The sequence below is a fragment of the Parasteatoda tepidariorum genome, chromosome 9 (genome assembly GCF_982258835.1).
Source record: "Parasteatoda tepidariorum strain Cologne lab strain chromosome 9, Ptep-v5.0, whole genome shotgun sequence".
In the NCBI taxonomy this organism is placed as follows: domain Eukaryota; kingdom Metazoa; phylum Arthropoda; class Arachnida; order Araneae; family Theridiidae; genus Parasteatoda; species Parasteatoda tepidariorum.
In genome coordinates, this window is record NC_141763.1 from 26,853,852 (window position 1) to 26,877,316 (window position 23,465).

The 23,465-nt window shown below is 27.1% G+C and overlaps 1 protein-coding gene across 2 annotated transcripts in view; it reads left to right on the forward strand.

The window, feature by feature from the left end:
- Window positions 1-390: 390 nt before the first annotated feature.
- Window positions 391-23,465, forward strand: part of LOC107444761 (carnitine O-palmitoyltransferase 1, liver isoform) — a 44,996-nt gene continuing 21,921 nt past the window's right edge. Inside the window, exons 1-14 of one of the 2 annotated variants that reach the window (XM_016058980.4) lie at window positions 391-664; window positions 8,066-8,218; window positions 9,428-9,564; window positions 11,552-11,726; window positions 13,155-13,256; window positions 14,694-14,831; window positions 15,999-16,076; window positions 17,434-17,541; window positions 20,229-20,313; window positions 20,395-20,509; window positions 21,389-21,469; window positions 21,668-21,743; window positions 21,825-21,872; window positions 23,221-23,328. In XM_016058980.4, coding sequence (XP_015914466.3) covers window positions 8,078-8,218; window positions 9,428-9,564; window positions 11,552-11,726; window positions 13,155-13,256; window positions 14,694-14,831; window positions 15,999-16,076; window positions 17,434-17,541; window positions 20,229-20,313; window positions 20,395-20,509; window positions 21,389-21,469; window positions 21,668-21,743; window positions 21,825-21,872; window positions 23,221-23,328 — 1,392 coding nt within the window. In that variant the 5' untranslated portion in view covers window positions 391-664; window positions 8,066-8,077. Of the gene's footprint in view, window positions 665-1,103; window positions 1,121-8,065; window positions 8,219-9,427; window positions 9,565-11,551; window positions 11,727-13,154; window positions 13,257-14,693; window positions 14,832-15,998; window positions 16,077-17,433; window positions 17,542-20,228; window positions 20,314-20,394; window positions 20,510-21,388; window positions 21,470-21,667; window positions 21,744-21,824; window positions 21,873-23,220; window positions 23,329-23,465 lie in introns of those variants that run through there. The other variant, XM_071186810.2, reaches the window with a different exon arrangement.

Here is a 23,465-nt window from a genome sequence, read left to right on the forward strand (position 1 = left end):
CCTATAAATTAAATCCAGTTCACCACCCCCTAAGTACGGCCCTGCAAAAATTACTTTCAAATAATTACATTTTAAAATAGTGGAAGAAAAGTAACTTTGAAAGAGGTTAAAAGGGAAAAATTCTTTCTTTCGGTGAACTGACCCATTTCAAATTTCAATACTTGTCAGGACAGGTAAGCGTGGATGGGGGGGGAATAGAGTCAAGGACAACGAAAATCAAGGTTAAGGGATTCATTTTGCACAAAGATTTTCAAGCCATTTTAGTTACGTCTTCTGCCGTGCCTCCAAATTCTTCCCTCAATCCGCCAATCAAAATCATCCCCTCGAAAAAGATAGTAAACTACAAATATTGCAACACAGCTGTTTATCATTCTCTGAAAGGCTCGGCTGTTTCGAGCATGCGCAGTGGGTCTTGTTTTTTAATCAAGACCCACACAAATCATTTGACTATGTGATATGAGAAAGTAAAGACTGAAATCATTTCTGAAATTTGGATTAAGAAGCTGTGAACGTTTATATGTTCTGGAATATTTGAGTTACGATTAATATTTATGCAAATTAATAAACTATTTTGATCATTCCAAGACTGTAGTTTCTGTTCATTTATGTGTGACACATGAGATAGGACTTGAATATTATCTTAAATTTTTATTCCGCAGTTTCGGTAAGTCATTTATTTCTTTTTTTTAAATGCGTTTTTTTTTAAAAATCTGATGTATACTTAAACGCATTTTTAAAGTTTATCTGGTTACTGTGCAATAATGATCTTTTTTTCTGCACTCAATTTTTGTATATACTTCATATTTTTTTGTAAATTAATTAAGAATTTTTTTTAAAAATTTTAATAAGAAAACGACGAATGACTTTTACTATATTACAATAGTTAAAAGTTACTTTTAAAAGTTAAACTTATGATAGATCTAACTTGAAAAGATCAAAACTTCAATCAATTCATCAGTTTGTTAATATCAATCGTTTAATTTGACGGAAAAATAGACATTATTGTGTCTGAAGCTGTAACTAGCAAAACAAAACTAGTTGACCTTCATTTATAAATCGGCGAACATTTTATTCTTTCGAAAAGCTGTATTTCAAAATCTGAACTACTGTGTTGTTTAATGTACATATTTTATGTTTATTATATTATAGTCTACTTAAACTACTCGGTTATAAAATTTCAGTTATAAAATTGAATAAACAGAAAAGTGTATTGAGTGAGAAAATTGAATGTCAGTTTTGTCATATAAATGCTTGCTCGATTATTTACGTTTTTGGATAAATATTTAAGGCACTAAACTTTCTGAGGATATTGTGTATTGTAACACGATCCCTATTATAAAAGTCAAATGTTAATCTTTTTATAAGATAACATAAATATTTAATTGCATTTTATTCTAGAACATTTCTTATTTGTTCAGAAATTCATTCTGAAATCAAAAATGTGAATGAAGATAATCAGTTTAAAAAATAATTTAGATAAATCATGCCCTTTAGATGTAAACAGTTACAGGTTAAGTTAACTAAATGAATTCAAGTTTATATTTCAATAATTTCTCTCATTTAAAAAGAACATTTTTGGATTATTTATTTCTAAATATATCTTCAATACTTCATACTTGCAATACTTACTCATTTTTTTGAAGATTCATATAGCAAAAGTTATGTTTACCTATTCATTTTTATATTTATATTTATAAATTTAAAATGTTAACTATCACTACATATTTATAAATTAAAGATATGTATAAAGGCATAATAGTTTTATGAAGAAAGTGTCCATACATTTTTTTTAAAAACTGCAATTGATTCTTTATTCATAATTTCACCACCATTAGGGAAAATCATTGTTAGAAAGAATTAAAATTGAAAAGTGTGTGCACGTTATTCTTTTAAAATGTTCTTAAGTTAACACTCTTTGTTGCAAGTATTTCTATTTCTGCAAAATAAAAGGTGTTAAGGTAAATATAAGTAAGCTATTTGAACTCAAGAGTCAATTAAAATACTTTTTCTTTTATATAAATACCTAGAAATAACCTATAGCTACCAAAATAGCTTTTAAATACCCACTTAATTTTATTAATATCTTGTTAAAACACTATGTTTTTATTTTCATTAAAAAGTAAAAAAATAAATATTTAAGCTAGCTATTGGAATTTAAATATGTATATTAATAATTTATTATTATTTTTTGCAATATGGAATAACTGAACTACTGAGTTCTATCTTTATTTTATTAATATGCTTTCAAGCTCACATTTTTTTTTGTTGAAGTATTGTGGTCTTGAAAATAGATATTATTTGTGATTTTTCTTCCATTGATAAGCTAAACAAAAGTTCAGTGGTCAAAGGGCTGAAGAACGAACCCTGAACTTTGTCTCGTATTAATGTAGTTTAGATAATTTTATTATGACTTTTTATTTTTATATCTTATCAGTTTTTGTTGCTTTATCTTTTCTTATTTCTTTAGAAATCTGCATAAGCAATTATCTTATTAGGATTTAAAGGTCTTTCATTACCTTTTTGTAGTGATTATATAATTTTTTCATTGAAAGAAATATTTTCTATTTAGTACTGATAAATTTTATCATTGTATTTGCAATAATTCTAACATTCTGAAAATAGGAATTCTAACTCAAGTTTTCTGAAAAAGTCATTCACACATTTGCCTAAATTAGGCATACCTTGATGCGTTGACAGTTAAAAATGAGTAAAGATAAGAATACCATAAGAAATTTCTTGGGAGAAGGGCAACAAGGAAAATGTAAAATATTAAAAAATTTCAAAAATTGATTTTTTTTACAAATATTATTTTTACTTGTGCGAGTCAGATGTTATTTCAAATTCGATTATTTAATTAAAGTTGCTAAGCTATCAAAAAATTTAAATTTTATAACCTAAAATAAATAAAAAAATATGTTATGAGCTCAAAAGAAAAGATAAGTTCTAATTTAAACCTTTTTTTTAATTTTCTAATAGATCATTTTTTTCTTCCTTTATACTATTTCTTCTGCTTAGGAAGAAATTTTTAAAATTTCTTATTGTTATATGTTGATTTAAAAATACTTTTTGTGTTCAGTTTGTGGGTCTAATTAGATTAAATGACCTATGATAATTATTTGTAATTATCTAAAATAAAATATTAATATGACATTAACATAATTTTTAATCTATTGGATTAGTAAACCCAGAAAATTTAATTTTATTCATGATAAAAATCAAATTATTGGCTTTTATTAACTATTATAGCAGGGTGCTCAGCAATAGGGAAAATCTGAATACTCAAGGAATTTCAAATCAAATTAAAAAATTAGGAAAAATTAAAAAAGTTCTTTAAAAACCTATAAAAATTTAAGTTTCTGACCTTTTTCTACTGTTTTAAATGTCATTTTTCTAATGACATTTAAAGTGTTTTTTTTTTTCTTCTCTTTTTTACTTTATTTAAATTTTATTAGAATTAATGAATAGCGAATTAGAATTAATGAATATTTCTTCTAATGTTTGAATAATTTTTTAAGATGCAATTATCAATTTAGTGAAGATTTTGACCTGAAGGGGAAAGTTTTTATTATTATTTTAATTTTATTTTATTCATTTATTTTGACTGTTAGGCTGTTAATGATAGTCTTTTGTCCTTTTAGATGTTTAGAATTATTGAAACCTGTATTATTTGTAGTCATATTAATTTGAGGGTATTATTTCATAATATTTTGTTTAATACAATCATGCAGTTTTTGGGAGTCATAAAAATTTTATATTGATATGAATGCAGTTGATTTTAAAATAAAAATTGAGAAAAGATTATGATATAAAAGTCAAGAATGTGATACATTGCACACTTTATTAAAATTAATAACTTAAGGGAAAAATTTTAATTGTTTATTATTGACTTCATAGTATTCAAATTTTCAAATGCTTTTTGTGGATAAAAAGAGGTTAAATTTGGGTTTGTTTAGTTTCTAATGCGTTAACAATATCTTCTGGAATGAGAGTCCAAAATATTGTTTAATACAATCGTATACTGTTAATGATAAAAATTTTGTTTTGATATTGATCAGGTGTCTGTCTAGATTTTCTGAAAGGTACCTATTTTGTGAAAATTTTGACATAATTTGTGAAAAATTATAAAAATTATATTAAAAAGTCAACACAAAAACATGGTAAAAATATGGATTTATCGTTTCTTAAGGGAGACAAAAATAAAATTTTAAGAAAAAGTATTTTGTGAAACTACCGTTTTTCCTAAAGTTGAATTTGTGAAACTACCGTTTTACCTCAAATTGAATTTGTGAAGGTACCGCTAAACGGTAGTAAATTCGGCCTGGACAGACCCCTGTTGATGCATATGATAAAGTTTGATAAAAGATTGTTATAAAAATTACTGTACTTGTATTGGGACGAAGATACATTGCACACAATATTAAAAAATTATAACTGAAAGAAAAAAAAGGGATTTTTGATTGTTATGATTGACTATATAGTTTTCAGATTCATTTAATAGATAAAATGAGCTCAATTGAATACAAATACATTTAATAGATTAAATACATTCAATAAAATACATTTAATAGATAAAATTAGGCTCAATTTAGGTTTGTTTAGTCTCCAATGCATTAAAATCTTTTAAAAGGAAACATTTTGTCTTATTTTCATGCATCCTAAAAACTGATCTGGTTTTAAAAAAAAAGAAAGAAAGAAACGTTAAAAGAAAATATATGCATCTATAGAATAAAATGAGGCGCGTTTTTTTAGCATTGTAAATTCATTATTTTATCTGCGCTTACGTAATAGTTGGTAATGTTTTTAATTGTTATGATTGACTAGATTGTGTTCAAATTTTCAAATACATTTGATAGATAAAATTAGGCTCAATTGAATACAAATACATTTAATAGTTCAAATACATTCTATAAAATGTATTTAATAGATAAAATTAGGCTCAATTTAGGTTTGTTTAGTCTCCAATGCATTAAAATCTTTTAAAGGGGAAAATTTCGCCATATTTTCATGCATCCTCAATACTGAACTGGCTTTAAAGAAAGAAAAGAAACTTAAAAAGAAAATCTATGCATTTATAGAATAAAATGAGGCATGTTTTTTTGGCATTGTAAATTCATTATTTTATCTGCGCTTACGTAATAGTTTGTAATCTTCCTTGGACGCAGATTAAATTGACGTGTTACGTAGATAGATATCAGTGTACAAAGTCTCTTTAATGGTAGTAATGTCTCTTGACTCTTATCAAATAGTATCTCAATAATTAGAACAAATATCTGTATCAAGGAGTATGGAGTTAAGATAAAATTCTGGTGGTTGATGTCGTTTAATTTGTAGCAAATTAAAATCCATTTATTCTAGATAAATGTTGAGATTGTTAGAAATTACAGGATTTCTCTGCTCTTCATTCGGAGAAAAATAATTTAAATGGAATAATAATTCATAAGATAAGAGAAAAATAATTGAATAGATTAATAATAATAAGAATAGAGAAAAATAATTCAAGAGAAAATAATTTAAATATCAAGGAAAGTAAACAGAATCGGTAAATATTTTTTACTTTCCATGAAGTTTTTAATTAAATTTAGTTACATGGGGATGGTGTTGTGCATTTTAAAAACATAGATAGGTTATTTTATTGGATGATTTATGGGTTTTAACCTTTTTGCAGTGCCGGATTACCCATTTGGCCAAACTAGGCCATGGCCTGGGTCCCCAATGATTAAGGGCCCCCTTAATATTGATTTTTTGAAAATAAATTTAAAAAAAATAAGAAAAACAATTATTTTTAAAAAAAAATTAAATTTAAAATATATATGTTATGATTATTTTTTAGTTCTAATGTAACAAAATAAAATTAAATTTAAGTTATTATTATTTATTTTAATTTTAAATATGCTTTCTTAAATGAAAAGATATATAAATACTTTTATATTTGAATAAAAAAAAAATATACGAGAAAAAAGAATGTAATCGAAAGGCCCCAAAATTTTTTTATGGCCTAGAGCCCCTCATACGCTTAATCTGGCACTGCCTTTTTGGTTCTGATGGGCATGCATATACAGCTGATGAAAGATTATATCTTATTCCCTATTGGAGCATTCTCTATGCCATGTCAGCATTAAATTACTTTTCATGGTAACATTTTAATCATTGAATAGTCTTGCCGAAAGGGTATTATATTATTAAGGGTATTATTTTTAGTAATTTATTTCTCATTCATATATGCTGTGTTCTAATGCCATTTATATTAAGCAGTACATGCACTACACCAGACATTTATTTACATGTTAAGAAAGACTTCTGGTGTTTATTAAAGAGTTTTTTTATTTTTTATAATTGATTTATAAACAATAGTTTTAATGTTTAATAACTAAGGTTTGTCTTAAATTTTCAAATAATTCTGACTCATGTTTAGATTCAATTAGCATTTTTTTTATGTGATGATGTTGTACAATAGGATTAAAATTTACATATCTCGTTTGATGTAAAAAAAATTTTTTTTTAACGAAATTGAGTTTTTAAACTCAACTAAATTTGGATAAGTTTAGAAATTTTTCTGTTAAGTCAGATTTCATGTAAACTATATAGTTGGACATCTTTCACTTACTAATTGTTTTAGCATTTGTTAAGCAGGAATGAAACAATGCAAAGTCACACATTTTAAAAAATATTGATGATCCAAGCAAAAAAAAAAAAAAAGAAAATTAATAAATAAATAAATACAAAAAAAAAAAACATTTAATTGTATTAGCTCTATTTTATGAAATGTGTTTCAAAAGCTTTGCAGTGTTAGAAATCCTAAAGCTAAGTTACTGATTTGTAGACCCAGAAAACCTAAATAAACAGTATGTTCAATATAAACTTGCATGTTATTTTCTGAAAGTCTAGAAATCTACAGAAGACTTTCAGTCTTACAGTCTACATGTTATTTTCTGAAAGTCTACAGAAAATTTTCAAATTTTTTTTAATAAGAATAAAATATAAAAAGATTGTATTTTTTAAGCAAAAACTCCTAGAGTAATGACTATAGTTTGTCTATGGTAAACTCTCCGTGCCACAAAGTCAGGGTGGGTAGCTTCTAGGCTAACACAGTAGACCGAAGGGGAAAAAAAGTCAATTTCTTTCAACGACCTGAGCCCAAACCTGTCCTAAACAATGATCCCTCACTCCTGCTTGAAATAGTTATGCCTCGTTACCATAGTCACCACCATGGGTCTAGACGAATGGCTAGGGGAGTTCTTACAAACTATGAAGTATTTTGTTTTCAAAGTAACTGGTATATTGTGCAAATAGGGTGTAATCTTATAGATTGGACCGTTTCCAAATCTTTTGACAAACTGGTCCCTAAGAATATAGCAATAAAGAAAACGAATGAAATAAAAATATGACCACCGAAGCAGACGTCTTCAATTTAGAAAGAAATTTTTTGAATTCTTTTACTATTGGTTCCTAAGAACTATCTCTCCATTTTATGGATTTGCAGCTTTTTATTTTTAAAATTTTTTTATTCTGAATTTATTTTTGGAATAATGTTATGTTAATGTAATAAATGGTGTTTTATGTTAATATGTTTATAAATGTTATTCCCAAATTTTTGTTTGTTAAAAATATTTAGAAAAAATTTGCATTTTTTTTTTTTTAAATTAAAAACTAGCTGTTACAGTCATAACATATTGTGTTAGATCAATCCATTAGCAACTAGTTTTTAATTTGAAAATTTTTTTAAACTTATGAAAGTTAAAAATTGGGGTAATTTTATATGATAGTGAGGACTTATTTTCCCAAAAATTGAACACTAATTTTTTAAACTGAGTTAAAGTCTGTAGATATGACATTTTTAAAAGGTGGAATTGTTCATTTATAATGTAAATAAAAAATTGCTATTTTGAAGCCAGTTCATTTGAAATATTTTTGAAACTATATATGTTTATCGTAACATGAAAATTTTATAATTTTTATTCATGGTATAACTTACTGTAACAAAGTTTTAAAGTACTAACAATAGCAAAGTTTTATCTTTTTTATTTATGGTATAACTTAACTTTAATGAGCTTTTTTTGTTTTTTAGCATTCTGTGAAGATGGCAGAGGCACACTCTGCTGTTGCCTTTAGTTTTACTATTTCCCATGATGGCATCAATATTAACTATGATCATGAAATCTTCAATGCTGTTTGGCAGAGTGGCATGCGTTCATGGAAAAGATTCATCAATAAATTTTGGGTTTGTGCAGCGTTAAATTACGATGATTTTCTATTCTTTTTTTCTATTTAATTAATCACTTTACTGTTAGCTGTATTTTTTCCGTAGAAAAAATTGTTTAATTATAGTATGGTTCCTATTGTAGCAATATAGTCCAAATTATTAGTCCATAGTAGTGGGAGATAGATTCTTTGTAGAATTAAAGTATTATAGCTGTTTCAGATACATCTTAATTTTGATAGGTTATAGGGATATTTATCCCAGAAAAATGAATAAAATCGTTTAGAAAAAAATTGATTTATTATCTAAATATTAAATTGAACATCACATTCCAAAATTATAAGTAAGGAAGAAAAAAGTCTCTTCAAAGAGGTAAAAAAAAAAAAAATCATTCTCTTATTATCAAGAATTTCTGTTCAGATTTTTTCCTCTCAACGGTTGACACTGATAGGCCAAAAGACAATTTTAAACCCAATCCAGGAGACAAGGGAACTCCTAGTAGATCAAGTATTGGGAGAAATTTGCCTTTGTGGTGGATGGCATTTTCTTACTGGCATTGTTTGTTACTTGTGTATATTTGTGGTTTGATGGGAGTCACCTGTTTTAGTTTCTAATGATACTTGGGCAAGCCAAGCTCTCCAGCCATTGGTTTTTTACAAATTAAGTCTGGCAGGTGTGCCTTTCATTTGACAAGAGAACACAGGAGAGGAGAAAGTAAATAACCCCTTCTCAATTTAGACATAGATCTGAAGGAAAAAGAAATTTTCTCCAGACACCTGTAGCCATGGTACTCCTCAGTTGCCAACCACAAGACTTTCAATTCCACACATTTTTCAAACACTTGTATCACATGTCTTAGTGGGTCTTATCGAATTCGCGGAACAAATTTCGACTCCTTTGGACCAGAGTCCGATTCTATGACCACTGGGCTAACACAGCCTGTGAGTGATCTGAATACTAATGTTGAAAAATTATACATTTTTAAATTGCTAATGTAAGAATATAAATTAATATCATAAAATAATAAGTAGGAAGAAAACAATTCATCTAAAAATAAAATTCTTTGTTTTATTCAAATCTCCTTAATTCTCATTTTGAAATGTTTTCATCTAAGCTTAACTTCTTATAGATTAATTACTTTTTTAGGAAGTTGTTTCTTGCCAAGAAATATTAGCTGTCTCTTTCAGAGATTTTTGTTGATGAATTCATAATGTATTTTTCACCTTACAGATTAGTCTTTGGACTGGTGCTTATCCTGCTTCCCCCTATAGTCTTCTTCTCATTTCTCTTCTTATTGCCTTCCTTACTTGGAAGGAGTGTGATGTTTCCCATGGTTTAGTTGACTTCCTAGCTTCACATTTATCAGAGTAAGTATTTAATTAACATCATTTACTTTGTTATGTTATGTTTAACTGTATAATTGTTTTGTTTTTTTGTTTGTGATTAAGATGGGGTAATAGGACTAGTAATAGGACTAATAGGATGGGGTAATAGGACTTAATGGACTAGTAATAGAATGAATGATTAAGATTATAGATTAAAGAAATAAATAAAATCCGATTTATTTGATATAAATCAGATTTTTTTGAAGAAAAGATACTTTCTTACTTTTTTGGTTTATAAATAGTTACGTTCTATAATTTTAATTGTAATGGAATTAGTATTATAAATAATTTATAGCAATAAATTTCAAACTATATTTGATCAACGAAGTAAAAAGTGATTTTTTTTTATTTAACCATCTTTTTTAGGAATGCTTCACAGTTCAGTGCATAGTTAATAAAATTTTCTATACTTTTTTTTTTATAAATATGGTTATATTTTAATTATTATTAAAAAAAATTTTTTACTAATAAAAATTTCAAACTATATATCCTTGCATTAAATAATCGATTTGTTCATGCAAATGATTCAAAATGGTACAAAAATGTATCATTCCGAAAAACAAGTTTAAGAAAACAAGTCTCAAAATTAATTTCAACTTTTTTTTGTTCTCTAGTAAAACAAATAAATAAATGAATGATATTAAATGATTGCAATAAATTTTCATTTTGTTCGCAGTTTACATTATAAAAAATACAAAAGTGTCATTTAGAAATTGATGCAATTTATTTAAAAAAAGGTAGCAGTCTAATGTTTTGAGTTAAAATATATTAAATGTTAAAATTTAAAACTTTGAAAATCACTAAACGTAAACAATCTAATTAAATGCTTTGTAAATTTTTAAATAAATGATTTCTTTAAAAAATTAATTTAATACAAACTCTGATGCAGTCCAACTAGATATTTCAAACTTTAATAATACGAATCTTCAAATATCACAAAAAAAACCCCTGAATTCTCTATGTATTTGCTATACTAGTAATAGAAAAGAACAACGTTTTTAGCAGAATACCTTCTTGGTGATCCTTGATTTCCGAAAGTACTTTTAATCACTTAAAATAATTTAACCCTAGTTTTTTCCTGAATATTTTAAACTATTTTTTAAAGCTAAAAAAGTGATTGTTACGTTTGAAAAGAAGTTGACTAAGTCATACATTCGTATAAAAGTAGGTATGTAAGATATATGAGCAAAAATAAGAATTCTCACCCATATGGTTGGAAAAAATCTACTAATTTAATTAATAAATACAAAAAAACTGTTAATTTTGAGAAAGTTGTTACTGTAGACAATAATAAAAATGACGAAACAGGAGAAAGCAAAACATCAAATCAAATGAAGAAATAGAGATTTTTACATTGTTTAGAGTAATTGGTATTTTTTTTAAAAAAAAATTAATACTTAGTTGCTTATTTAATTTAAGCTTCCACTGTTTTTCTTGATTTGTCAAAGTCTAACTTGATGAATTATCAGAATTTCTATAAATTGACCCCTTCTCTCTCCCTGCAGAGTTTGATGCTAGGCCTGATTTTGTTGGCATTTAGTATTTTAGTTTTAAAACCGAGCGGAATGCAAATATGTAAGTGTTAAAAATATGGGACCATGATTCTGATGTATTATTTTTCTGTTTTTTTTTTCTTTCCTGTAATGTCTTTCAAAAATAAGTGGATTAATATTGGAATTCTTGAAAAAATTTTTAAGCTGATGTCAGTCTTTTTTAAACAATAAACGTGTTTCAGTTTTTCTTTTCCTACATTCTTTTATGAATTTGGTCATCTAAAAGTTCTTTATACTAAATCTATTAACATTTAAAAAATTGTCTATATTTTTCGTGAAAATAGAGGCAAGCAAAAATTTTGGTACTGAAATTTATTGCCCCGCTTTTTAGTTAACAAGAACTGTTAACACTTAAAAATTTTAAAAGGTTTATAATACTGGGAAATTTCAATAATTGATACTATTTATATTTTTAGCAATCCTTTGGTTTGTTTGATGAGTATAGCAGCCTTCTACATTGGATATGCACTCATTTTATGGTTTTTGTTTATCACACTGGTACGTTATTTAACCAAAATGCTATTCTCTTACAAAGGCTGGATGTACCAGGCACGCTCTGGGCGTATATCCATCAGAACCCGATTATGGCTTGTAAGTATAGGCTTGGACTTCTTTTGTGAACGATTAAGCTGTAAATTGTGTACGATAAGCTGTAAAGTGTTAATATGTTGGGCTTTTAACCCACCCACAAACTAAAAAAAATTAAAAAAAACTGGGCTGAATTTTTAAAAATTTTTTTAGTAATTTATAAACATAATAAAAAAAATTTTTTTGGGGGGGGGAGGTGTGGGAAACCCAGGTATTTTTTTAAACCCTGATGTGAAAGTATGAGAGTGAAAAAATCCTCATTTTGAAGGTCTTATTTTATTTACTAGAAGCAAACCTTATTTTATTTATCTATCTGGCTGAAAAAAACTTACTTTATTTTAAAATAATTAGAAATAAAAAATTATCAAACTTTTTCCAAAATTGGTGAGAATTTTGGATTAAACAGGGATCACATCAGGGATTTGGTGAGAATTTTGGATTAAAATCATTGAAACCAAAAAAACAAAAAAAATCTAATTTTTTTATGAGTTCTAAACTGTAATGGAGTTGTTTTCTAAACATTAAAAAAAATTAAATCAGAAATGCTGTTTAAACTGTTTTTTATACATATTGATGTTCCTAGTGGCAGAATCGTGGCGATGTTGTCGCCGAACGTGACAGAGTTCCTGCAGAGACATTTTTCCTTTAGTTTTTAACCTTGTTATTCTTTTCTGCAGAAATTTTCGGAAGATTTTTTTGTTTTGGAATTATATTCAAAACATGCCTTTTTCGCGCAACAGAGGAGAAAGAAATTCTTGTGGTTTTCTATTCTCATTTAAGAATAAGGAAAAATTAAAGAACAATGAAGTAAAAAATAGTTTTATTTCTGTAAAAATTTTTGAAAGATATTTTTCCCACCAGAATTATATTCATAAGATATGTCTTTCTCACGCATTGATGGGGGAAATGGTTTTTCTATTCTCATTTGAGAATAATGAAGTAAAAAATTTTGGTTTTCATTTTTGCATGTATATTTGTTTTCATTAAAAGTATCTTGCGGAAAGATAATCATGCTAGACAGGTTTGTGGTAGAAAGCCCAATAAAATTCTGCCACAGGGTTGATGTTTTGCCACATTTTCATGATCTGCATCGAAGACACTAACTAGAGATGAACAAAACTTTATCTTCTGCTTAAACATTACAAGATCACATAAGTTGCAAAAATAATATATTATTCACTATTGGACGCTTTTTTATATTATGAAAGAACTGATAAAAAACAGCTTTAAATAAAATCCATCTACTTTCATAGCTGCTAATTTTTCTTATTATGTTTGTGGCTTGAACCTTCAGAAGTTTCAGGCATTCCATCAGAATATCTCCTTAAAAAAATTTAAAATCTATTTTTGCTTTCCATCAAGTTATTTTTATATTTTGTGCATTGATATTTTTATATATAAATGTCATTTATTATTTCATTATTTTTTTAGGCTGTAGTTAGCTTTATTGTTAAGAGAAAACCCCAGCTCTTCAGTTTTCAAGGCTCGCTTCCTAACTTGCCTGTGCCGCAATTAGAGAAAACAATGGATAGAGTAAGTGTAGCACATACTTTCTAGTTAAACAAATGTTTTGGGTGTGTACTTATAATTTTCCTATTTTTAAAATGCATAGGTCTCCTTCTTCCTAATCCCCAAAATTAGCAGGGCTAAACAATGTCCATGAAATACATGACCCGGAGGAAGTTGGCTACCAAAAGTGGGTTTTCTAGAATGTCCCTCTTGTCCAGTCCAGGATATGTTGGGGAGAAGCCTGCATGTTGTGGCACCTGGGGCAGTTTGGGAAGATTTTAACACTACCCTCGAAAGAAAGAGACTTAAGGTGGGCGCTGGTAAGCGCCGTCTGATCTTTGCGGTTGCACTGAATGTTGAGTGCATCTCCTGGACGGGTGTTCTGGTACCAGTGATGCTTGGGGGGTACGACCCAGGAAACATTGTCTTCTTTTTCGGGGGTGACACTGAGTAGAACGGGCGATGTACGTCTGGAGCTTTACTCCTGGAAGGGTCACCCATGCGGAGAAGGCCGTTCCATTACACTCAGCTAAAGTTAACAGGCGAAGGAGCCAAGTCAGACTTCTACCAGCATGCTCCAGTCATAGGAGTTCAGAGGCTGCATTATTTCCCCAACCATGAATTTCATGTCTTATTCTAACTCTCTAAAAATGTATTATGATTTGTTGTTTTCGTGTCCATGGATTTTCAAAGAGCATCGAAAGTCTGCACTGTTGCGGTGCCTCTCGACTATAGAGAACAGATCTTAGGTTATCCTTAAGTGGCATCATTCCCAATTCCATGGCATGTGTCTCGGTGTTAACATGACATCCGAGAAGTTTTCGAAGGGAACATGTGTTCTAGTCTTGTCCGGGAAAATCTTCTTTCCTCTGAAATGATTGGTTCTAAGTTATATTTTTTAAATTACTTAATGAAATGTGAAATGGCATAGTTTAAAAGGTAAAAACAATAATTTATTTTATATTGTCAGAAGAATTACTTTCGTTATATTATTGTCAGTTTCTTTATAATGTCAGAAGTAAATGAGTCAGTTTTAATCCCATCACCTTTGAAAGGGTTAAAAAGTATAGAACAAAAAATGCATACCTAATTTTTCTCAAATTATAACTAGTTAAGTTTTTTGAGAATAACTGAATTATTATATTTATTTCATGTGTACTGTTGACTCTGCTGATTTTAAGTTACTCATGAAAAGAAGCAGTCAATTAAGAAAATAGTTAATAGCGTTATTTTATCATTATTGTAGGAAATTTTTTCCTTTTGTGTAAACTGCTATGCATCCTGTTTATGTTATGTGTAAGCTATGCATCTTGTTTGTTTTGCTAATTTTAAATTATTTATAAAAATTTTAAAAGGATTTCCTATTCTGTTACATGAAAATTGAGATTGTTTTACCATTATTGCATTAAATTTTTCTTTTACACATTAATAAAGTATTATTATTATTTTTTAAATTTATAGTACCTCCTTTCTGTGAAACCCCTTGTCGATGAAGAAAAGTATAAAAAGATGGAAGCTTTAGCTGAGGATTTCAAAAATGGAATTGGGAAGAAATTACAGCGTTATTTAGTCCTTAAGTCTTGGTGGGCTACAAATTATGTAATTGTATTTTATTTGATTATTTTAATCCTAATTTTATCAAAGTTTTCGCATTTATTTTTTGATTTGTAGTGCAGTTCTTTAGCTTTGCATTTTAATGATATTTTATATTGATTATTTTCCTTAATATAAATTAATGTTCAAAAAGTGTTGTAAAATTTTAAAACTTGTTCTTGTATATAGTTTTGTTAAAGTTCTGAATCAATTATTTTGTGTTTAACATTCCCCAAAATATTTTTCTGATAAATGCTATTAGTGTTTATTCTTTCTCTGATAATAGTTTAATAGTATTTTTTCAGGTTAGATTTCACTTTTTCTTGGACGGTATCATATATTTGTACAATTATTTGAATGATAAGCATTTGATATTTTTTGGGTTGGCTTTTTAACTTCTCTCTTTTTGAAAGATATTTGGATATTTACTAATAAGTTCTTTAATTTGTAGTGTTATAGCAGCAACTTTGAATTTTATTTTCACATAAACCTTTTTAGGACTCAATTTCTTGTAAAATTTATCAAATTTTTTTTATTTATTTACCTTTTTTTATTTTTTTCAAATAAAATGAGGATGGAAAAATTAAAATTCAATGAAAAGAATATTCAATAAGTTTTTTGTGACATATTTTCCGTTTTTTTTTATTATTTTATTTTTTTGTATATGTTATAAACTTTAATGGCAAAGCTCTTTGGCTATGTGCAAATGAAATGCATATTTTTTTAAATAAGAAAAGTGGTATCAGCTTTTGTTTTAAGGTTTAAAGATATTTTTAGATATTTATGTTATAAAGATATTTTGTTTTATGTTATAAAGATATCTTAAGTAACTTTTACTTAAATAAACTTATTTTCTCCGTTTTATCCAATGAAACAAGAATTCAATTTTTATTGAAAAATATTATTTCTTTGTTATTTATAGCCAAGTAATGAGTGAAAGAAAACATTATTATGATTTCTTTATTTTATCGTAGCATAATTCAACTTCTTTTAAGCTTTTGACTTAAATTTTCCCATGTATTTTTATGTTCAGTTGTTTGAAGTGTTATTCTTAGAGAAATAGGTTATGAATATTGTTCTTAAATTTTGAATGAATGTTTTTATTATTGCATGAAGAGATTGTATTTTCATTTACAGATTATATTTACTTTTATTTTTTTAATAATAATCTAGGTGTCTGATTGGTGGGAAGAATTCATTTATTTGCGTGGTAGAGGTCCTTTGATGATCAACAGCAATTTTTACGCAGTTGTGAGTAAATATTTTTCTCATGATTTTTTAAAAAAAAAAAATTTTTTTAAAATTTTTTTCTAGAAAGTATAAAATTATTTTTGTATTTTTCATAAAGGTTTCAAGGATTTCATCAGAATAAAATCAATTAATATTATGAGTCTGGAATATTTTTGATTTTATATTACTAATTAATATCTTAATGTGTGGAAATTGTATAATTTTCGAATAATGAGAAAAATCAAAGTCATAAAATTGTAAATCAGTTTGTTCTTTGTGTCACTAGTTAGTCAATTTTAAAACCATGCTTTTTATACCTATGTTTTGCTGTTGTAAATGCTGTTATTATATTGTTTAACTTTAACATATAAATTTAAAAAATATCTTTATTTAATAAATTTTTTTTTTTTTTTACGAAATTAGGTTTTAAATCTATTATGAAATTCATAAAATATAACAGTTGCAGACAGTGCTTTTTAAATTTTTTTTCCTGTTAAGAGATATTTTTAATTATATATTTTTTTATTAATATTTAAAGCTTTTATTTGTTTTTAAAGCTTTTATTGATAAATACCTACTGAGAATTTTTGTTTTGTTTTTAACTTGAATGCTGTTAGAAGATATAAGACATAAAATAAATAAAATGCTGCAATCTTATTTCTCATTATTATTTGTAAATTTTTGATAATGAACACAAATAGATAGAACATATAGTCTGCTTTTTCAATAGTTCTCATTCATTGTTCATTTTATGCAATAGTTCTGCGCATGGTTGTGCAAGAACTATTGCAAGCTGCTTTTTGATCTTGAGCCCTGGGGCATAAAATTCTTTGTTTGTGAACCTTATATATTTTTCTCATAGAAATATTATATAATGCATCAGAAACTTTTTTAAAGAGATTAGTAAAATTTTCCATTAATTTTTTTTAACTAAAAAAATTAATAGAATTTATAAAAATTAATTTTTATTGCTTTTAAAAGTTAATTTTCAGCATAAGTAATTTTTTGCTAAGTAATTAATAGTGAAGCAGATTAGGATATTTTTTTTAGTAGTCTATTTTGTTGAATTACCTTTTGAAGTTGAAAAGTTAGTGCATGTTCTTAATACTGATAAAGAAATGCTAGTTTTAAAATGTTGTTTTGATCATTGTTATGTGATCACATTTTGTCACTCTCTTTATATCCACAATGGTATAACTTTCGGAAAGAGTGCATTTGTAAATCTTCATATTAATCATATTATCAGTAAAGAGTTAATATTTTGCAGTTTGTATAATTCCACTATGTTTTAAAAAACAGCTGCCAAGTAGTTTTGTAGATCTTGATTGAAATTAAAATAAAATATTTATTCAATATTATAAATTTTCTCTTTTAACAGGATGCCATGCTAGTTCACCCCACCAATGTTCAGGCTGCAAGAGCTGCAATCATGATCCACTGTGCATTCTTATTCAGGCGATTTGTTGACAGGCAGACTATAAGACCAGTAAGAAATTATGCACAGTGTTACTTTTTTCAAAGTAAACTGTATTGCATCATTATCCTATTTGTAAAAGATATAATCATTCACAAAAATTTATTTTATTTTTATTTTTTAAAGACAAATTTTGAAAATTTAAATGCTAAGTCTGATTTAATGAAGAAAAAAAACAGTTTTTCAAGAATTAAAAAAAAAAGTTGATTGTTATATTTGTAGTGATTAAATCATTACCTATTAAAGTTCAAATTGATATATGTTACTGTTAGGACTGGGCGATATTAGAAATTATGTATCGTGATGCATTGTCAGTTTTACATCACGATATAGCGATGTATCGCGATATAGTATTTTTGAATTTCATTTATTTGTAAGGCACAGAAAGTCAGATTTCTATCAAAACTTCATACTCAGATTGATTTAAATCAATTTATAAATTTGAAGATATATATGTTTTGCTTAAGAAAGATATTAAATAAATTGACTACAATGTACAAATCTTACTTGAAATATTTATTGAAATGTTTGTTTAGAAATTCATAATACGCGTAAAACAAAGTGTTAAAAACTTTTTTTAAAGCGTTTTTTACAAATTAATATTTTCTTGTACTATTATGCATAAATAATTACATAATTATTAAGTTCGATCGTAATGTTCAATTTCTAAATGAAACGTTAAAAATTATTTGTATGTTTAAAGCAAAGTGCTAAATAAATTTTAGAAAAAAAAAAACGCTTTTAAAACACTATTTTTTATTATTATCATTTCAGTTATTATAGTTCTATTATAGTTCATTTACGTCACACTAGAGCTGCACAATGGGCTATTGGCGACGGTCTGGGAAACATCCCTGAGGATGATCTGAAGACATGCCATCACAATTTTGATCCTCTGCAGATGGGATGGCACCCCCGCTTCGGTGGCTCGACGACCTGCACGCGAAGTCGAGCACTTTACGGTAGGACAGTTTAACGAGGATCAATACCGCACTCCCTCTGTCCCTACGCAGACTGATCCAAGTGGTCACTCACCCGCACACTGATCGCAGCCAGTGATGCTTGACTTTGGTGATCTGCAGGGAACCGTGTCTTAACGATCAGTCCACTGCGGGACCTTATCATTTCAGATAAATAATTAAATTAAATTAAATAATGACCGAATTATGAACAAAAAACAAAGTAAGATTTAATTTCTTTAAAATAAAAAAATTTTGATATTCGATAATATATTTAGCTAATTAACAAATAATATGAAAAGAATATTTTTTAAAAAAATTATTATACTCTCTAATAAAACGAAGTGCTAAATGATTTAAAAAAATGAATAAAATGCGCAAACTTTTCAAATTTTTTTGTATAAACAAAGTTAATTGACTTATGTCCAAATCCAAGTGACAAAAATAAATTTTGTTTTAACTTTATTTCTAAAAATAAAAACAACAAGATTTATAAATTTAAAATCAGTAATAAAAACTCATTAAATTATTAGAAGTTGCATCCAAAAAGTTTTTAATAAATTAAAAGAAAGTAAAAAAATAACCTAACAAATTCAATTCTTTATGGGAGCCTAAATTAGATTGCCGATAATTTTCACATTTAAAAATAAAAAGAGGTTTTTTTAAGAAAAAACTTATCTAATTAATGAAGAAACTCTTCTTTATATATTCTTTTCAATAATAGATTGCCTTCAGAACAAGGTAACATCGGCGATCACGAAGTTAGTCCCACTGAAAATAATCTACCAGAAAAGTCGCGACAACGAAAAAAAAGCTAAGAGGTGCGAAAAGGAACATGCGATATAAGGATATGTGTTCTCAAAACTCTGATTCTGATTCTACAGCTCACCAATCAAGGCCATTTCAACATAACGAAACGAACATCGTTTTCCACAGCTCGAGTCGACATCGGAACGTAAGAGAAGAGTCTTATATTGCTATAGCGTTCTTATATCCTTGCGTGACTTATATCGCTATATCGTTTTGCGCTCGTTGTCTTCACTAAATGGCTTAAATCAGATTTCTGATGCATCTCCTTGAATGAAAGTCGCTGTATCGTCTTGCCGATATATTCGTTAAATCGATATGTCTCGATACATCGATTTATAGCCCAGTCCTAGTTACTGTAATAATGGTAGTTTTTATCTTTAGAACGCCATTTAAATTTATCAGCACTCACATTTCTGGCATTTTGTTGTCAAATGCGAGTAGAGCTCTCTTCCACTCCAAAAACACTCTAACCCTATCGCTTAAGTTGTGATGGCTCAATGAATTGAGTGCTCACTTTCCAATGAGCTGACCCACGTTCAAATTCAGGCAGTGACTTGTCGATATGAATTCTGCCTCCGTTTTGCACTAACCACAGTACTAACATAAATATATCCTTAGTAATAGAGGGATCATGAGTCAGAATCCCTTTGACATCAGACTAATCTTGAGAGGCTTTTGTGGATTGCCTCTCCATGTAAACCAAATTTGGATTCGATCAAAAGTCCTCAAAGAAGTCCCAATGCTTCAGAATTACAGGGCTATGGAGTTGAACACCATGGCCATCTCTGGTATTTTATGACTTGGAAAAATTTATCGACATTGAATCATACACCTAATTAAGATTGAATTAAGACCTTTCCCTTAAAAATCTAAATTGTTTTCAAAGTCTTCACCCATATGCTCTTTTAACTACTGATTTCAATTTTTTAGATAATGGTCCAAAATGTCGTGCCTCTATGTTCTGCTCAATATGAACGTATTTTTAACACCACTCGCATACCAGGGAAAGAAACTGGTTCGTATTTTGCTGATCTTCTACTGAATATTAAAGTTTAAATATGTTTATAAATAATCTGTATTGAATATTTATTTTCAGATAAGCTTGTTCATTTGGATGATAGTCAGCACATTGTTGCTTACCATAGAGGTCGTTTTTTTAAAATTCCTGTTTATTATATGGGTCGTCTATTGCAACCCATTGAATTACAAAGGTAGCTGTACTATTTTAAAATGTATTTTATTAATTAATTTTAATTTTTAACAATTGAGCAAGTTTTTTTTCTTATGATTTGTTTTGCTATTGAAAATACTTAAACTTAATAGTTGAAGGTCAGTAATAAATTAGCATAAAGTGAAGCTGCTCAATTTATTGAATGAATTATGTTTAATTTTCAGAAAGATTCTAAGATTTTTTTAAAGGTATTTGATTCCAGAACAAAAAAGATAAATTTCAGTTCAGATATTTTTCCATGGCATGGTAGCAAGTATATTTCGTCTTTGGTTCTAAAACTAAACATCAGTGTTTTTTCAAGCTAAATATTATGATTCAGCCGCAATCTATGTTAGTATGTTTATTTTTGTTAGAATATATTTGTGACCTGACTAGCCAACCTAATTGCATTTGGGAAAGTTTTGTTTGATACAATCATTGTTAATTTCTTTTACTACAACAATACTTAAATAAATACTTACTTATTATAAAGCTTAAAATTGATTAAATTTTGCTGAATGAATTTAATTAAGTGCTGTGTCCAATTAATATGCATGCATTCCTAATAGAATAATTTTTAATGCATACAAAGCATAAAGCTGTAAATTCAATTTTTTACAATATATCAGTCAATTACTAATTACATAATTATAAGAATTTGCACTTATATATTTTTACATAAATAAATTTCATTTTAATAAAAAAAAATTATGAAGTAAAAATAATTACATTTATTACATTCTATAAAAACTAGATTATATGTATTTGAATGTAGAACAAATAACTTATGAAATGTTTAGTTATGTAACTTTACTGCTGATAGATATGTTTTTTTATTCAAAGCCATTGCAACATTTAGAGCATATTTTTAATTTTTCAGGCAAATTGAGAAGATTTTAAATGATAAGTCTGAGCCTCAGGCAGGTGAACAATATGTTGGTGCATTGACTGCAATTGAAAGGTTAATTATATAATATTTTTTAAAAATTATTCTCTTTAAAGTTCTTGATGTTTGTTATGTACTTAAATTTGTAAACTTTAAATTCTAAATTTTTTTTTTTTGTCTAATGTGTTATTTAGCAACACTGTAACATATAAAAGTTATTAAGTAATAAATCTTTTTGGCATACTTAATTAATAAATATTTTCTGTTTTTTAGAACTGTATGGGCAGAAGCAAGGGAGAGGTATTTTTCTAAAGGTATAAATAAAGCTTCATTGAATACCATAGAAAAGGTAATTAAATTATTTAATAATTACTTCTTAGATTTTTTAAGTTTTGTTAATTTTTTTCATTCAAAAATTTTTATGTTTTAGGCAGCATTTTTTGTATCACTGGATGATGATGAGTATAACTTTGACAAAGTAAGTTATTTTTATTTATTTCATAATTGTATACATATAGCATACATTAAAGATATGTGTAAAGTTAATTTTTGTGGTAGTGCTAATCAGCCTACCTGAAGTGGCAGAAAATGCTGCACAATGGAGAGTGATATTGTTTTCATAGTTGCTAAATTAAAATTTCCTAAGCAAATTAATTTTTTTGTTTTAAAATTAGTAAATAATCTGATTATATGGCTTTCTAAGTTAGGTCCAATCCATAAAAATTCAGATATAGCTGGAGTCATATTGCTATTTCTTTTGGAAAGTTTTGGATTCTAATATAAGCTTTGAGTTTTCAAAGATAGTGTTTTCAAATGAAGTTTATTAAATTTTTATTTTATTATCCTTGACCTATCAACAGTTATTGTTGAAATAATGCACAATTTATTAATGATTAATGTATTCATGTTAAGATATGTTGCTTGTTTGCAAACTGATATTTACCTGAAGTCAAAAGATATAAGATTTTTTCAAAGCTCATTTGCCAAGCTAAACAAAAAGCTAATGTTTGGTTTCCGTAAACTCTAAACAAACTTTTGATTAATGTTATACATGATACCACAAGAAACAAATTCTTTTGAAGTGTAAATTTGATATTTTAAATAGTAATTAAAAATATTAACAAATCTTCTAGTTATTCCAAAAAATATTAAACTTCTTTTTAAAAAATCTCAATGTATCAAATTTTTCCCACCTGATCAAAATTTTCTTTACACATATATATATATATATATTGAGATTTTGTGCCACCATTACACAGTATATAAGGCAAAGCATAGCAGTTATGCACGCACAACAGTTATAAATGTAGCATATTATGTACTAAAATTGAAATAGAGTACCTTTAAAGAATAGCCTTTAATTGAGAATGCTAAATGAGCATACTATTGGTTAAGTCATAGTTAATTAATAATATTTACTACATTGAAGTATTGACTGGAAGATCTATAATTAATAAACAATTAAACAAATGAATTTTTCTTCTAAATATTACATTTAAACTAGTCAAACTTCTAATGACTGCATTGTCAATGAAATACTTGGTATTTTGCTATTGATACACCTTGAGAGAAAAAAATACTTAAAAATAATTTCTGTTGATTAGAAATTCTTGTGAACTTAAGTATTCTTAGAACTGTTTCTAAAAAGCAATATTGTTAGTACTAATGGATAAAAGCAATGCTTTAAGGTGTAAGGCTGCATTGATATACATTTAGTCTGGGCCTAATATATTGCGTAAAACATTTTAATTTTTCTCCTATTGCATACATAATAATGAAATTATCTTAATAATTGTTATTAATTGAAGTAAAATATTTGATTATAGGCCGATCCAAGTAAATTGGATGAATTTGGTAAAGCTATGCTTCATGGAAAGGGATATGATCGTTGGTTTGACAAGTCTTTCAATATCATTATCTCTAAGAATGCAAGGGTAAATATTTTGTTTTTTATATAAAAAAAATTCACAATTATAAGATTTATATCTTGCGCAGTACTAATTAGGGAAGTCTGGATTTTCATAATATTTGAATTTTTGAACTTTTTTTTAGATTTTGATTTTTTTAAAGA